This window comes from Akebia trifoliata, unplaced genomic scaffold, assembly GCF_017979445.1.
Source record: "Akebia trifoliata isolate Shusen 1 unplaced genomic scaffold, ASM1797944v1 Contig00771, whole genome shotgun sequence".
NCBI classification, from domain to species: Eukaryota; Viridiplantae; Streptophyta; class Magnoliopsida; order Ranunculales; family Lardizabalaceae; genus Akebia; species Akebia trifoliata.
Genome location: NW_028237192.1, coordinates 20,039 through 38,410, shown reverse-complemented (window position 1 = coordinate 38,410; position 18,372 = coordinate 20,039). Strand labels below are relative to the sequence as shown.

The window sequence follows — 18,372 nt, the reverse complement described above, 5'->3', positions numbered from 1 at the left end:
CTTTGAAATCTCTCTATTATTGATTATTTGATAATTTTCTTGAATTTTATTTCATCATTGATTTGATTGGATAGTTGGAATTAATTAGATTGAAAATATTTAATCGGGTCAAATTGATTGGTTTAAGATTTTAATATGGATCATACATTAAATTGATCGATAGTGAGATTAGTTAAAATTAAATTTAATTGGTTGCCATGATTGATGATCAATTTAATTATTGATTTTTTATATTGGTTTGTTTGATTATAAATTAAAATTGATGGATTCAATTAGTTAACTTAATCTGCAATTGGTTGATAAATTTGTTGATTAGTATCAAGATTATATAATTTTAAAATTTCTTCAATTTATGAATAATGAGTCATATCAATTACTATTGACACATCACTTTTATTTAATTTAACCTCTCAAATTGGGTGTAATAAGTAAATTTAAAAATTTTATCGGCAAAGATTCAACATTCGATTTTATGATTAAAATTAAAATTTTAATTTTATCGTCTCATCATGATTGATTAGTATCATTTCATGCAATGTAAATCATCATTTTATGTGATCGATTGGTGTCATTCCACAAAGTGAAAATCATCATTTTATGTAAAACATCTCGTCATTTTATATAAAAATTTTATTTTTCTTAAGTGGAAATTTATAGATTTTTTCGATGTGCGTGAATGTTGTCGAAAGTTTATTTTCAATCTTATTTTCCTAAGAATCAAGGTTTCTAAGTAAAAGTCGAATATCAAGAGGTATTTTGATCATTTTTGTAATTTTTCTTAAACTTCTCTGTTTTAATTTATTTTAATCTTCTTAGACTCGAAATCACATTCTAAGCATAACATTGGTATTTTCAAGACATTTTAGAGGTGTGATATAGAAGTTTAGACAGGAATGAAGAAAATGATTCACACACTTTTCTTTTAGAATAGGACGTGTAAATACAGATTGGAGAAACTTAAATTACTCCTAAACTTATGCTAACGTATAACAAGATATATGAAAATATAGGAAAGTATGAGCTACACAGATTTCCTAAATCAGCTAATAGTATGAGCTGTACATATTTCCTAACCTAGCTGATTAAATTGTCTTAAGCCATAAGCTTATTTATAGCGTATATTAGAATGAGTTTTTCTTTAGCATTGTCCACGGAGGTTCGGGAAAGGAGTTCCCGAATGTACTTATGTTGTTTGAGAAAGAGCCCTTGTGGTGTGGGAATCACTTTTATTCCCAAGAAGAAATGCAAGGGGCTTATGTCTTTGACTGAGAATGTATTGCCAAATTTTCTTATAATGTCATTTACAAAGTTTTGTGTGTTGCCAGTGAAAATTATGTCATCAACATAAGAAAGGCAATAGCATAAGATATCATGATATTTGTAAATGAACAAAGAAGTATCAATGGGCGAGTGAACAAAACCAAAGCTGAGGAATGCATCTCTACTGGCCTGGTACTACTGTCGTGGTGCTTGTTTAAGTCAATAGATACTCTTTTTGAGCTTGCAAACATGCTTAGGTATAGATGGATCTTCAAATCCTGGAGGTTGGTGCATGAAGACTATTTCTTCAAGAGTGCCATGCAAGAAAGGATTATTGACGTCTAACTGTCGAAGAGACCAACCATTCATAACCGCAATAATTAAAAGAAGCCGAATTGTTGCTGGTTTTACCACGGGGCTGAAGGTTTGAGAATAATCAATAACTGGCCTTTGATGAAATCCTTTGGCAACAAGGCAAGTTTTATATCGACTGATTGTGTCATCTAGATTTCGTTTCTTTCGAAACACAAATTTACACACAATGAGATTCTGGCTAGAAGTGGGAGGTACCAGGTACCACATCCCATGTTGAAGAAGGATTGTCACTTCTTTTGACATTGCCTTGCACCAGTGAGGGTCTTTGAGGGCTTGACTAACACAAGAAGGTTCGGGTGGTTCAAGTAATGGGTGCTTGGTGGTGCTGTGCAGTTGTTTTGGCCGAAAGATATTGTTCATGGATCTAGTAATGATGGTTCTCGAACATGGTGGGGGTAAGGATGGTATTGAATATTCTGGTTGGGTGACAGAAGTAGATAATGGAGTGGCAGAGGATATAAGAGGTACCTGATCCTGGATTGTATATTGGTGCCTCTGGAGGTTGCACAAGAGCTAGAGCTTCACTTGGAGTGGAAGAAGTAGATAGGAGATCTCCTTGAGGTCATGTGATTGCTGGAAGTTCCCTGGAAGCAAGCTACAGAATTGGTCAAGAATAAGAAGATATTTCTGGTGGTGGTGAGTCAATAGGGGATTGTATTGGAATATGTTTGAAGGCATAGACAAACTCATCAAATGTTACGTGCTCGGAGATGTATAGGCACTGACTTGGAAGATGAAGACATAGGTAAGCATTTTGGTTAGTGGAGTAGCCAACAAAAACACAAGGAACAAACTTCTTTTGAAATTTGTTTGTGTTATACTACTTCATCAAGGGAAAGCATAAACATCCGAATATACGTTATTTTTCATACCTTGGCTGTTTCTTGAAGAGGTGTTTTATGTTGGAGAATAGGTGAAGGAAGTTGATTTATCAGATATGTGGCTGTAGCAAAAGCATAGGCCCAATATTCTGATGGAAGAGAAGCATGACTAAGGAGAGTTTGACCTGTTTCCACAATGTGCCTATGACGACGCTTAGATACTCCATTTTGTTGGGGTGTATAAGGGGCAGTCATGTAATGACTAATACCATGGGCAATGAAGAAAGGTTGAAGAACAGTAAACTCACCTCCATTATCGGAATAAACTCTTTTAATGTTTGTGTTAAAACGAGTTTCTATCATTTTGTAGAAATGAGGAAATGTTGTTTTAACATTTGATTTGTGATGCAAGGGAAATAACCACACATATTTTGTAAAGTGATCAATGAAAATAACGTAGTATCTGTGACCATTGAGACTGGGAGTGGGAGAAGGTCCCCATACATCAGTGTAAAGCAAATCAAATGGAGCTGTCCTTGTTAGACCATGTTTATGAAATGGTAATTGATGAGCTTTATTGATAACACACGAATGACAATTATTATAACCAGAATTACATGAACTGGTAGGAAGAGAAAATGAGCTAATTAGCCGAGTAACAACTTTGCATGATGGATGACCAATGCACTGATGCCAACTAGCTATGGATGTTCGTTTATGGACAAAAGTAATCGGACTAGCAGTAGGCGAGGAAGGCAAATGATAAACTCTATGTTCACATGGTCCTTGAAGCAGACTCTCCCTTGTTCTCCGATACTTCACAAGAAAGTAAGTTGGGTGAAATTCCAAGATGACATTGTTTTGCTTTGTGAAGTGGTGAACATAAATCAAGTTTTTGTTAATAGTAGGAACGCAGAGAGTATCTTTAACATGAAATTTTCTTTTTGGAAATGAAAGGGTAAGAAACCGGAATGAGTAATGGGCAAACTTGATCCATCTCCAATAATAACCTCATCAGTACCATCATATTTAGAGTGAAATTGTAAATTGGAAGCCTAAGAGGTAATGTTATGAGAAGCCGCTAAATTAATGAGCCAACGTTTATCCAGACTAGGAGTAGCAATTGTGCAGTTCACAATGGCTTTAGAGGGCTTCAATTTCAGGCAGTATTTAGCAATGTGGCCTTGTTCATCATAGTATTGACATTTGGGAGGATATTTATATTACTTGGACTACCGAGGCTTTGATTTGGAGTCAATCTTCGATGGTTTATAATTTGATGAAGACCGAGTCTTGTAAGAGTGTGAGTCCCTGCTTTGAGTGGAGTTGGCATTAAGGACCAAGGATTGGGTAGTGGATTCAAGACGTCGAAGATAGGCCTCATGACAAAGTAGCAGATCATGTAATTCTTCAAATGAGATAGAAGACTCTCGGGCTCGATCGGGGCAACTATGTCGCGGAAATCAGATCCTAAGCCATGAAGAACATATAGGGTGATGTCATCTTGGGATAACGGTGCATCAATGAGGGCAAGCTCATCGGCAATAGTTTTAACAGAGTGGAGGTACTCTGTAATGCTGCGAGTGCCACGCTGCATGAGGGTGATATCCTCTTTGAGTTACATGACACGCGTCTTGGATTGACTAGTATAAAGTTTTGTTAGTTTAGTCCAGGCTTGATGGGATGTCTTGGAGTTTTCTATGAGTGGTATCACAGCTGGGGAACTGAAGTCAGGATGGCACTTAGAATAAGTTTGTCTTGACGGAAGCAAAGGTGATGAGCTGCAGTGGCAGCTGCATCAGGCTCTACCTTAGTTGACGTCGGTAGAGGTGAGCAGGTGTGAGTGCCATCGACATAACCAAAGAGGTTATAACCGAGAAGGAGAGACTCGAATTGAGTATGCCATGAAGGGAAGTTGGTTGGTGTGAGACGTGCGGTAATTTGTTGGGTGGCATTAATAGCTATTGGCCATAGCGGAAGCAAGGAAGACAGGAAATACTCGTTGGAGTTTTTGGGGCTTAAGCTGATACCATATAGAAGTTTAGACAGGAATGGAGAAAATGATTCACACACTTTTCTATTAGAATAGGACGTATAAATACAGATTTGAGAAACTTAAATTACTCCTAAACTTATGTTAACGTATAACAGCATATATGAAAATATAGGAAAGTATGAGCTGTACAGATTTCCTAAATCATCTAATAGTATGAGCTGTACAGATTTCCTATTAGTTGATCAAAGACAATTAAGGTGTCGGATCGTGATGTTGATTTTCTGCATGAATGATAGATGTTCTTATATGTGGGACCTATTAGAAGTAATTTCATCATTTTGTCAATTTTTTTGTATTTTAACGAATAATTTCTTTTAGTTCCAATGTGACTGTCTTTAATTTTCATGTTCATATTTTTCTAAGATTGCGAAGTTTCTAGGTTATCGAAATGTGTGATGAACTTAAGTATGTGTACTTGCTAAATCGAGTGTATGTTAGAACGATCTTAAGCGTACATAATTTTATGTCAAACACGCCAAGGAAAGAAGATGATGGAAATTATAAGGATTAGGAGGAGATAAAAATGGGAGATGGTCTCTTACAAATATCCGACCTTTTCGCATATTTTGCGCTCATCATTAGGAATTCACAGCAATCGGGTGAGAGATTGTCGAATCGGGCAAATGCAAAATTACGATGTTTATAATTGCCACCTCATCAAGGACTAAGAATCTTCATAGTTGAGAATGTTGCTTTGCAAAGTAGACCTTCCGATTGATCATATATGGTGTGTACTAAATAAATGTTGTAAATTCCCTTAACAACAAAGTTTATGATGAGAGGCTAAGGATATAGACAGTTGAAGACCTTTAAAGGTGAAAAATAGTATATTTAGGATGGAGAATGGTGAAAAAGAAGGCTTTTGGTTGGTGGGATATCTGGTTTGTTCTTCAAATTCCCACGAACAACGCCAAAAAGTGTGGGGGATTTTTTGGATATCCCACTCCTCAAGATATATGTTATACTAAATGATCAAACCTTTCTTGAGATAATAAATGTTACAATGATTGATTAACTCTTTATTGAAATGCATATTGTAATAAATGAGCAAGTCCAATTATCTTCTTCTGTGAATCTTTTTATTTTCTTATCATAGTACGATGTAGTCTTAACCTGAAAAGATACCAATGAGGTGCCAGCCAACGAGCCTCCGACGATTAAGTTAGATCTTAGTTTATTTGCAGAGTAAAGATAAGAGTACAAGTATAAGAGACTTTATAAGTTTAAGTGGGATAAGTCTCCTTATTTATAAGTTGGACTCATTGAAAGAGGTAGTAACCTCAGTTGAAATCTCTGTCCCATATTCTCGTGCATTTATGACAGTTAATGCCCATGATGTATTGATGACAATGAAGACCCACTCTTCATGGTTCTTGTAACATATATATTGAGTGACCTTAAATGTGTATCTACCTTGACTTGGTGGCGATTCAATTCTTCGAGTTGACTCAGTTGAGTTATGTAGTTGTAGTTCCTTTAGACACCATGCATAGTTTGTGCTACTTGAGTAATTTAGTTTTAACAAGAGTTTCTCATTGGTTTGGTAATTTTGCCGCCCAATATGAAGGGACATGTTATGTGTATCTTTTTAGTGCATATTATTCGAGTGAGGGGTCGGATCAGGAAACCAAGGTACCTAGCAAGGTACGTTTGATTGAGGGGTCGGTTTAAGAGGTCGAACCTCCTAGCAGTGTGCATTTGATTGATGGGTCAAACGAGGAGACTAAACCTCCAAATGTACACGTTGGATTGAGGGGTAGACCAAGGTGGCCGAACCACCTAAGTAGAACATCTTGGATTGAGGGGTCGGCTTAGGTGGTCGAACCACCTAGCTAGAGCACGTTGAGTGAGGGGTCGGCCTAGGGTTTGAACTTTCTAGTTGGCCCGCTCGAGTGTGGTCATTGTGCCTCAATTTAGGAACTTTACTAATCCTAAGTAAAGTGTTTTTATTTTAATTACTACAAGTACTACTCTACTGACAAAATGAATTAAGAAAATAATTTAATTAAAGATATTAATCAATTGAAAAGAAATACAATAAAAGTTTTCATGCAATTGTATTGGGCTTATAAATGTGCGAAATGGAATCGCATTAGCAAAAATTGATGTGACAATCGACTCTCTCTAAATAAAGTCCAACTTTTCAATAATAATCCATGAATAGAAATGCTCAATCTCATTTATTTAAAAATAAAAATAAAAATCAATTACTGACCCCGTATCACATAATAAATTTTGAACTTCATAAAAACACCATACTTGTCACAAATAAGAAAACGGGAATAATAAGTTTAGATTATATGAAAAGATTAAATACCTCACATAACAGATTTTATTAATTTTTAGTTTACTCCAATATCTTAATTTGTAATTGTTAATTAAAGAAATATTTTTTTAAAAAAATCAATAATTTTGGAACTGTCATAATTAACACGAGATCATTTACATTTATAAGAAAAAGGCAATGGTCACATCAAATGAATTCAACACATTATAAAAATTTGCTCACATTTATAGGAAATTAATTTTATTTATTTTTTATTTTTTATGTATAAGTGGTAGCTTGTAACAAATGGAGTCTATGTTCCACTTTCTGTTAAGCAACTTTCAACCAAAGCACGCCACATTCTGAATTAATCAAAAACCGTTAGATGAGTGGGAACTGTCTCTTCAATTAATTCTAACCTAACTATAGATGCTATTGTGGTTCCACTACAACACCCAAGTTAAGGCAAACGTAAATACGAAAAAAAGGGAAATTCAACTTTTCAATAATAATATATATCTATAAATAGAAAGAATCAAATCTAATTATGTTTAAAAAAAAGTTAAGAAATAAAACGTGTTCAATATAAAATTCTTCAAGGTTGTTGATGGAAAACCTAGTTCTGATGATCTAAGAAAAGAACTTGTAATTCTGGGCTTCAAGTACGATCTTTATTACCCATAGAATCATCAACAAAACACCTAAAATGATGTATGAACCCTGTATTAGATACATAATGGCTTTAATATTCATATAAAAACCAATTAACTTACCCAAGTAAACCAAGATAAACTATATGCTTTCTGCTTTTAGATTGTTCTTATATCAGGGCAAGCCAAAGCAGATATGGGTCAATTGGTTTTAAATATCGATTTTCTGTACCATCTCCATTCATGAATGGCAACGATATGAAGTGTTTTAAAAATCGGACCAGACCAACCAACAGGGTCCAACTGAATCCCGTTTAGTTCATCAAGAATGATTCCTTAACTAAGAACCACAGTTTTTTTTTTAAATCAATCCTAAAACCAGTAAACCATGGCAAGAAATTTGGGTGTTATTCAGGGGCGGAGCCAGGATTTTCTTGTAGTGGAGGCAAACTATGATTAGTTGTATTGTTGAAGAGCTTGAATGGAGGGAGGTGAGGGTGTGGGGGCAAATGGGACATGTGATTAGTTGAAAATATAGGGGTGTGTCAAAGTTCTGTGGGGGCAATTGCCCCCACCAGCTCCTTACTAACTCCGCCCCTGATGTTATTAATGTTATTTATATAATTGATAGAAATCAATCCATAGAACCTCGCTTGGCATGGGTACGACAAATTGAGCAAATTTTCATTGAGGAGATGACTTAGTATTATGGGACGAGGGAAAACTTCTAGATGAAGAGATATCTCAACATAAATTTAGAAAAAATTAACCAACAGGTAATCTTATGTACAACTCAATATTTAACCGACAAACGAAAATTAAAATAAAAAATTATTGATTATTTAGAATATCATCATTTTTTTTTCATTATAAAAATCATCCATTCACAATATTGGTGTATCACATCCAAACTGCATTCCCTTAGCAAAATAAGGCAAAATAAAATAAATAAATAAATAAATAAGAAAATCTAATATTTCAAATATAAAACGAAATTTTTTTTGTCAATGAATGGATCAAATATATATATATATATATATATATATATATATAGGGAGCAGTTCGGCAGTCCTAAAGTTTGCCAAGTTTGGTGTCAAACATTTTTTGTAAATCACTTTTGATGGGGTTAGAAGTTTTGGAATAGGCTGATTTTTGGTGAGAATGATCTTCTCATCATAGAGATCATCCTCACAAAAAATCAGCTCATTCCAAAGCTTCTAACCCATGTTTTGAAATATGTTTGGCACCAAACTTGGCAAACTTTAAGGCTGCTGAACCGTCCCCATATATATATATATATATATATATATATATTTAGTTCTCTCTTGTAAGTACTGGGGCTACTCATTGTCAATTGGTTTTGACTTGGACCCCAAATTTATCCTAGTATCAAAGTAGGCCTTTCCTTCCTTTCTAAATTTATCAATATACCATCCAAAAATTTATCAATATACTGTCCAAGCTGAATACCACCCCTTAGCAAATAAATTATGGAAAACTAAGATAAAACAAAATTTATATATATATATATTATATATTAATGCATGATTATATATTTTAAATGAAAATGATTTTCTCAAAAAATTCAGATAAAAAAATATAATAACAAAATTTGAATGAATTTTTTTTTCTTACCCAATTAATTTGATATACAAAGTAAAAAATAAATAAATCTTAAATCCAAAAAACTATTAAAAAAAAAAAAAAGAATTGAAAAAAGAAGGGAATAGAAAATAAGAGTAAAATGCTAAATTAATGCTGAGAATAATTAAGTAAAAGTTGGGATGCCAATATAAACTGTAATTTATATATATATATATATATAAATTCTTTTTTTTTATTATTCAGTAGATTTAAGATTTCTATAAATAAGATATAATGCTTTTCATCGAGATACAAGTGAGAAGAGAAGGGTTATGAATACAAGTTAGATATAATGTTACTCTTTTCCAATATTTAGTTGAGAATATTTTTTATAGGAAATTCACTATACTTGGAGTTGGAGTTGTTTAAATTAGTAAATAATATAGGGTATTAAAAATTTGAAAATGAGAAGGGGTTGATGAAAAATAACCCAAGGTCTTGCGTCTCCATACCATGCGTCAACAAAATCCATTTGATCCTAGTCTTCTTTTATAGAGATGTTATGAAATTACTAAATTGCCATAGGTTTAATTAAAATAAAATAAGATTAGATTTTTTAATTAATTATTAAAAAATACTACTTTATGAGAAGAGAAAATGGGGTAAGTGGAAATAATGACAAGATTACCTGAATATGTCAGATTTCATTGATTTTCAATTTATCTCAACTTGTAATTATAAATTAAAGAAATATTTCAAATAAAAAAGATCAATAATTTTGAGACTATCATAATTAACAACTAAAAGAAAAATTAGATATTTATAAGAAAAAGACATATGAAAATGATGAGTATGATGCTCACATCAAATGGATTCTAAACATTATAAGAACTCATATGTCAAAAGTTGTTATTTGTTATTTTTCCAATTGAAGGGACCTTGTTATGTTTTCAAACTGACCTCAATCATCTCTCATAGTCCCTTGGAAAAGAATACATATCATTTAAGTCCTTTTTAATAAAATAAATTATTCACTTATTAAAAAAAATTTAAAAACAATACCTGAAATACCCTTTTAACAACTTTACAAGTATTTTAATAAAAAAAATATATCCAGTCAAATTTATTTGGATTTTTTGAAAGTAAAATAATCAATATTTTTTATTTATTAAAATTTATTTATAAATTCAATATAATTTTATTTGACTCATTTAAGTAGACTTGCTAACTTTTTAGTCGAATCAATTTGATGAACATTCAACTCGAGTTTTAAAATAATGTTTTATCTATTTAAAATTACTTATAGTTTTTAATAAGTCTAATATAAATAGATCAAATTAGTTTGATGATGATAATAACCATACTCGTCTCTATTAGCATCATCTCATCATCTATGTGAGTTAAAAATCACTAGTTTGGAAAGAGAAATTAAGGATTATTATTTTTTTTTCATTTATATCATTTTTTTTTAAATTGTTATATAAGAGATGACGATAGTTCATTAATTTTAAAACATAGGATTACTTCAGATTTTCTCAAATAAATAAATTTCTTTAAATCTCAAAATTTATTGTAAGTGTAATTACAATATTTCTGCTTAAAAAATTATTTTTAGACTAAAATTTGATAAAATGAGTACTAAAGAGCCAAGGGCCTTTTTGATACATATTTTCAAAAAAAAAATTCAAAAAAAAAGGTCTATTGGGTCATTTTCCCATAAAAAAATGACTTCGCTATCCTTGTCTACAATTTGTAACCTAAATACTTTGATTTTTCGCAACAATCTTCAGCTAACTACAATGGTATACACCCTTATATATTCACACTGTTATATATTCAAGTAAATCATTCAAAACTAAGTACAATTATAGTGTCCAATAAGCAACAAAAAGCTAATTGAAATGAGTATATTTGAGAAATCTCCAACCTTATGAATCAAAACCAATTTACTATAGACATTGTGGTTGCACTAATAGACCCAAGTAGTAATAATCTATAAATAGAAAGTATCAATTGTTTAAACAAAATAAAGAAATAAAATATGTTCATTAAGTTTTGAAGAAATAAAATCTGTTCATTAAGGTTATTGACGCCCTTCCTCTTCAGATGATCTAAGAAAAGACATTGTAAGTCTTGGCTTCAAGTATGATTTGTCTTAGCCCACCAATTGGTGATAGAATCATCAATAAAACACCCAAAATGATGCAAATCTGAAAAATTCATGAACCACATAGATAATAAAACAAGAAATATAAGATATATGAAAAAGAGAATAATTCAAGTTAATTAACTTACCCAATTAGTAAACCAAGATAAACTATATCTTTTTGGTTTTTTTATTGTGAGCCACATGATGCAAGGGAGCTGCAAAAATTAAAGTATGGAGATAAGACTGGAAATTCTTTGATATAAAAGGCTATATGTATGTAAACTATATCTTTTAGGGTTTTTGATTGCCAGCCACGTGGATGCAAGTGAGCTGTAAAAATAAAAGTAGCAGAGATAAGACTGAAATTTTTTTGAGATAGAAGGCTATATGATTATGATTTTGTGGATAATGTTTGATTGTGCCTACAAAATATCAAAAGGAGAGTTGGTTTTAAGTTTTGAGGGTGTGAGAGAAAAATATTAGGATTTTCTGATCATAACAATAAAATAATTTTCCTGTGACATTAATCAATCATACACCAACAAATCTCATTTTCTCAAGAAAATAATCTTTGAAATCATACCGAACTTTTAGTGAATTAGAACTAGAAAATTAATATTAGGTTGTTTCAGTAAGAGAAATGTGGAGGTTATAGCTTACATAGTATGATGTTGGAGCAAGAGCGAATCCCCCGAAGAATCCAAGAAGTCCGCCAAAGAAGGGGAACATTATGGCGATGAACATTGTCAATGCTACACTCAAAGACAACACATATATTTGAATTTTCCTAAGTCCTATCAATAAGAAAACTTTTTGATTATTAAACACTTCTTGATGAAGAGGAATTCCTTACCGACATATAAAGAGCGTGCAATCAATCGAAGAAGGAGGCCAGGAGGCAAATGCATTTTCTTCACCAACACAGTTTCCATCATGTCAAACACAGGCATAGCAAAGACCTACATCCAAACCAAGTAAATAAAAAGTTAATAGAAATCCATCATAGTATCATTCAATATTAGAAAAATGGAACTCTATTTATTGTAGATGAAATTACAGGAACTCTAATAAGATTTATATTATACTAGTTTTAGAACTAGGTGTGTCAAGTGAAGGCAGTCCCAATATTTATGGGAACATGAACAAATAAGTTGAAAATAAATTAGAGAGCTTAAAAATATGAACCTGATAGCCTCCTATTACATGGATGAAGACAAATATGTTAGCGATAGCAATCAACAAGTTAGGTTTTTGGAGTGAGATGAGGATGTTATCCTCGACATTGTTTCCAAATGTCCAATAACCAATGAGAGCTACAGGGAAGTAACAAATAGCGACAATGAGATAGGCAGTGATCACACCCTTCCACATGGGTTTCTTGGAGGGTTTATCGGGTGTAGAAGGGATTGTGGCTTGGATCTCCAAGACCACATTGTGACCTGCGAAGGCAAAGGCAACATCACCCAAGGCAGATAGAAAATTAAATATATTTCCAGATGTCGTTGAAGCTCTGTAACCGTATTGAACATCTGGTTGAACACCTTTGTGAATTGAAGCTGACCAAGCAATGGTAGAGTAACTGTAGAAAACATGATTTTGTTAGAAAAATAAATTAAAATATAAAGTTGATCAGTACAGGTAACATAAATAAGGTCTATAAATGGTATGTTGGATCACTTGATATCTCTTATGGTAGGGGGAGATAGTGTCTAACAACCAATGACATAGTGACATGTGGGAAGAGAAATGCAGATTATTTAGGATGTATCAAACATTTCCATGTTTAGGAAAATTCCTTACGAATGATCCAGCAAGGTACATTGTTCTGTTGGGTCATCGATATGCCCTGTTGAGTCGTTAGTAAGAGTGGGTATATCTTACTAATATAGTCAGGATTGTCGAACTCTTTAGGTATCATTTTTTCTCAAGTTTTAAAGAAACAAGTTTTATTACTAATCCAAGTCAATATTCATTAAGAAGTCAAGTTGATTAGGCCGGGTTTCACATAAAGTTGGCTCAACTCAATTGACATTTAAGTCTATTCAAATCAAGTTTTCGAGTTTTAAAACTATGCTTCAAGCAAGTTTTATTGCTAAATCAAAACAAAATTCATTCGAGTCCAATAGACTAGGCTAAGTTTAAAGTAAAGAACTAATTATTAGGTTAAGTAAAAGAAAGATAAGAGAGAATAGTAATACCTCAAGGACATGACAGCTGCAGCTAGAGAGATACCAGAGATGGAATTGAAGTTAGGGAGCTGAGAAAGAACAAAATGAGGAGCAGCAAAAATCATGATCCAGTAGGTGAGTTTTATATCTTTGCATTGCCCAGGAGTGCACAATGAGTCATAAGCTTTCTTCAACGATCTTCCTCCTGTTACCATGTACACAATATTGGTTCCGACTTCCACGACAAGTTGTTGAGGCACAACGATCCATAGACCGAGTTTTTCGCCGAAAGCATGTTGACCCAACTCATGGTACCTGTCAAATCGCTTCCCGGGTACCATCTCATGCATCTCCACCATTTGCCATAATGTGTATAAGGTGATGATCCATGATAGAACAAGCATCACCACTCCTGGTCCCCTGTAAACACAAAAAAAACCAATATATGACAATGTGATACATCTATTATTATGGTTTTAAAAATTGGTTTTCTCTTTTGTTTCTTTTTTTTCTTTCTATGAGCATCATGATTTTTTATTTCAGTTTTTGCTCTTGTCTAACTCATGAACAAGATGATTTGAAAGTGCCTTTATCTTGGTAAACCAGACGAGATTTAAGAAGGGTATTTGAGCATTGATTTCTTGTCTCGTTCACCAACAATACTTAGTTGGTTTGGGTCGTTCCTCAACATTTCAAAACCATGGATTCGATTGGTACACAAAAGTATTGTCAACCCAGTAGATTTAATTTAATTCTAATACTAACCCATGATAATAATAATAATAATAAGCCATTTGGATTCAATGGCTTGGATCTCTTAGGATTTCATATACTATGATCAGTTCCTCTAGGATTTCACTTTTGAGATGCCAAAATGTATCCCTAAAGAAAAATATAGAAATCCCTAGGCCTTTACTCATCTCTAGGATAAGTTGTCATGATATTGTAAAGTTAACCATAAGAATAATGCTGACGTGACCTCAAGTTTGTGCCTCATATCTCACACCTTCACATGAAAGTGGGTAACCATAAATGCTTTCATTGAGATACGAGTTGAAAAGTATGTATGGTTCCTACACACTTTCACGTTAGGATGTGTGATATGAGGTACAATCTTGAGGTCTGTCAAGCACGACTCTAACCATAAGTGTGTTTCCTTTAAAAGTGTTAAGTCCTAATTGAGTTTTTTCGAATGTTAAAGAGTATTTTAAAAACACCCCTTATAATTGGTGATATTAAGTGTACTCTCTTGCAAAATGCATTTTGCAAGACTAGGCTTACCCCCTTACACCAAGTCAGTTGCATTTTCTTGACGATTTACAGGTAAAATTTTGTTTTTTTGTTTTTTTTTTTCTTCTCAATATGCTCTTTAAATACTTATATGACTAAATCAAAGATTACAGTGTTATATCATGAAATGAAGAAAAAACAATGATGACTTTCAACAGCAAGGGGTAAACCTGATCTTGGATTTTGCAAGGGGTTAAATCTAATATCATCAATTTTACAAGGGTTATTTCTAAGTACCCGATTTTAAAACAGTGTTCTTTCGTAAGGTCGATCCAAAGAACTTATGGGTCAAATGGTTTTAAATCCCGATTTTCCATATCATCTCCATTCATGAATGGAGAGGATATGCATTAACGAGACCAGACTGCCAACAGGGTCCTACTGGATCTTTTTTAAATACCGGTTCGGCTCATTAAGAACCGTTCCTTAACCAAGAACCACCATATTTTTAAAACCGATTCTAAAACCGGTAAACTCTCTTTTCAAAGAACAAATTCTGGCAACAAAAAAAAAATTGGGTGCATCTCTCTTTCAAAATTAGAAAAATATGGAAAAGTAATCATTCAATCCGTTATTTACTTGTTTTAGACATTTAATATCATCAAAATCAAGGAACCTACTAAAATCTAAAATTCTAACAGCTATGAACAACTTAAACTACTAAATCTATATAAAATTTAATAGTAAAACTGTTAAATTGTATAGTTTATTTTTTACAATGTTTAGAAAAATATCTAACTAATTTAAGGTTTTTTTTGGTCTTCTTATTTTATATAAAGTGAAAATTGAATATTAAAAACAGAAACAAAAATATAAAGACTTTTAAAAAAGAGTAAAGAAAAAAGAATAAAAAAGGTTGCACGGAATTGATTAATGATATTAGGAAAATTCTGAAATGACACAGAGTATTTACTACGATTCTCACAAGTCTGACATGAGATGTGCACATAACCATAAATGTGTTTCCTGGCGATACGAGTAAAAACCATCTACAATTATGCATGCATGTCCACATCAAAATTGTAAGAATCACAGTAAATTCTATGTCACCCCAGCACAACTCTTGATATAATTGATAAAAGAGTAATGATGGGGGTGAAATTAGGATTTATTGCGATTTCTGCCATGGAGGTGTGCACCTGATTATAGATGCTTTTTACTTGTATCTCGAGAAAACAATCTATACTATCACATCTATACATATATAATAGACATCTCATCTCAATGTAGGATACCCAAAAACATGACCACAGTCACAAAATTTAGAAACAGAAACATTAACTGGTGAGGAATCTTATGTAAAACTCAGCAATTAATAAATTGATTACATTCAGAAAAAAAGGCAAAATAAAATAAATAAATAAGAAAATCTAAAAAGAAAAGAAATTGTTAATGAATGAAAAATATATATGAATACATACCATCCAAGGGCCGACATGGCGTAAGGGAGACTCAATACGCCCGCTCCAACCATAGCCGTGACATTATGGAAAGCTGAATACCACCACTTCGCATTCCTCGATGATGTTATTGGAAGCCAGTGCTCAATTTCTTTGTCTTTATTATTAGAATCCATTATCACTCCAACAAATTTTTTTTTTTTTTTTCTTTTCTGGAAGGACAATTTTTTGACGACTATAGAGTCCTAACTAGCGTTAAAAACAATTTTTTGACGACCTATAGAGTCCTAACTAGCTTTAATGTCTATTTAGGGATAGAGTTAAACGACCTATAGATTCCTACCCACCGTTAATTTCTATTTAGGAATAGAGTTAATTTCTAATTCTATTTAGAGATAGATTTAATATCTATTTATTTTTTAGAATTAATATGTAAATTTTTTTTTTTTAATATTGACATACTTTAATTTTTTTTAAATATAAGAAAATCATGGTATAAAATCCTATCCAATAATAATTTCTATTTATTTTTAAAATTAAAAAATTGTGGATAGAGTACTATTTATCATCATTTTTTTTTTAAATTAAAAAATTAGAGGAATAGAATCGTGCATTAATTTCTTTTTTTTTTTAATTAAAAAATTAGAGGAATAGAATCGAGTTAATTTTTATTTATTTTTTAAAATTAAAAAAAAATTTAAAATTGATGAACCAAAGCTATTACTTTTTAAGATCTAAGCAAATGTAATTTTAATTTTTTTTTTTAATATAAAAAAATTGGTTTAAAATCTTACATAGCGTTATTTACTATTTATTTTTAAAAATAAAATAAATAAATTGTAGACACCCCAATTTGAACAGGTCACTACTCGAAAAGACCCAAAAATACAGATTTTCCAAATAAATGGGCCAACGGGCCTTAAGGGCCCAAGTCATTGAAAAGTGACATTTTGACCAAACCGAAGCCCCTAAGACCTCTCAATGGTTTAGGAGGTCACCAAAAGGACTCGGCCTACCTTACGCTTTCCCAATATTCACCGCTCCGCTTCCAAAATCAAAAACGTCAAATTTTCGATAAAGTTTTACCAACGGGCCTAAAAAGCCTGATTTCCCAACACATGGCATCTCGATCAAACCAATGATTTCAAAAATCTCAAAAAAATAAATTAAATTAAAAAAACGAGACTTGGGATGCCTACCACCTCTTATACCTTCCACCGCTCCATCTCCAAATCCAAAAAAATCTAAACCCACCTAAGGCTCATAAACCCTCAATTCTTCAAAATCCACTTTTCTCACCTCCCCCCTAACTTAAACTCAATCTCACATCACCTAAAAATCTAATACCAACCTACACTCTCAAAATCCATTTCAAAATAACCCCCAACCAATTCCTAAAATCCAAAACCATTTCATAACCCAAGCCCAAAACACTCCAAAGCCCCTAAGCCCAAATCCATATCCAATTCATATCCAACCCACAACCCTAACCCATCAACCACTACCCACATCAACCAATCACCATCTTGATAATCAAAGATGACAAATGTCATCACCCCATCTAACCTCCCTCACCCAACTACCTACCCCATTAATTTGTTTTAAATCCCATCTACCCACACATCAACCCATCACATTTTCTCTCAAATCAAACACATCTACCCATACCACTAACCTATACCTCCCCTAATCTACCCTCATCATTTCCTACAAAACCCACATCTACAACCTAAACCTACACCATCCTCTCAAGTCAAACACTCAACCTCTCCCATCAACCTATCTCAACCCTTCATTTCCACCCACTTTGACACATGACATCATCTCCCTCACCCTCCCAAAATATCATCAACCACCTCTTTAAATCCTCCATTCTCTTAAATCAAATACCATTTAGTCACAACCACCATCTTAAACTCATCTCACCAAACACTCCACCCAAATGAGTTGGGTAGGATCCAAACCATTTGGGTCAAAACTCACCCATTTAACGCCCTTCCCTAAATACCCTCCAATCTCCTCTAAATTACACCCACTTCTCTCTTAAACTCATAACCATTCTATCTTTTTTCTTCACTTCATCCCATTATATCCCTAAAATAACTCCTCAACATCTATAAATACCCTCCTCCTCTTCCCAAAAATGGCCCCCAATTTTCACTACAAAATTTCTCCCCAACTCTCTCTCTACTAACAACTATCACCCTTCTCACTAAAAAAAAATCTTATCAATTCCCTCACACTAATCCTTCCCAAGTCTCACAAAAAAAAATCACATACTACACTCATCTCTCTCATCATCTCTTCTCTACTCCTTCAAACAAAAACGAGTTGTATTTTCTTAAAATATAAG

The 18,372-nt window shown here is 32.8% G+C and overlaps 1 protein-coding gene across 1 annotated transcript; it reads right to left on the bottom strand.

The window, feature by feature from the left end:
- Positions 1–11,063: 11,063 nt before the first annotated feature.
- LOC147381078 (lysine histidine transporter-like 2) lies at positions 11,064–16,199 on the bottom strand. Its single transcript, XM_086430870.1, has 7 exons — positions 16,041–16,199; positions 13,360–13,749; positions 12,347–12,740; positions 12,015–12,120; positions 11,822–11,913; positions 11,308–11,376; positions 11,064–11,222 (listed from the first exon to the last, which is right to left on the bottom strand). The coding sequence occupies exons 1-7, from the start codon at positions 16,193–16,195 to the stop codon at positions 11,124–11,126; spliced, it is 1,305 nt and encodes a 434-aa protein (XP_086286996.1). The 5' UTR covers positions 16,196–16,199; the 3' UTR covers positions 11,064–11,123.
- Between the last annotated feature and the right edge of the window lie 2,173 nt (positions 16,200–18,372).

What these genes read in the sequence shown, in the direction of transcription:
- LOC147381078 (XM_086430870.1), bottom strand. Translation starts at nt 16,195, where the DNA reads ATGGATTCTAATAATAAAGACAAAGAAATTGAGCACTGGCTTCCAATA. An exon ending in TGCACGCTCTTTATATGTCG is followed by an intron (nt 11,914 to 12,014) that starts GTAAGGAATTCC and finishes CTTTGAGTGTAG; the next exon opens with CATTGACAATGTTCATCGCC. An exon ending in TATCTTGGTTTACTAATTGG is followed by an intron (nt 11,223 to 11,307) that starts GTAAGTTAATTA and finishes TGAATTTTTCAG; the next exon opens with ATTTGCATCATTTTGGGTGT.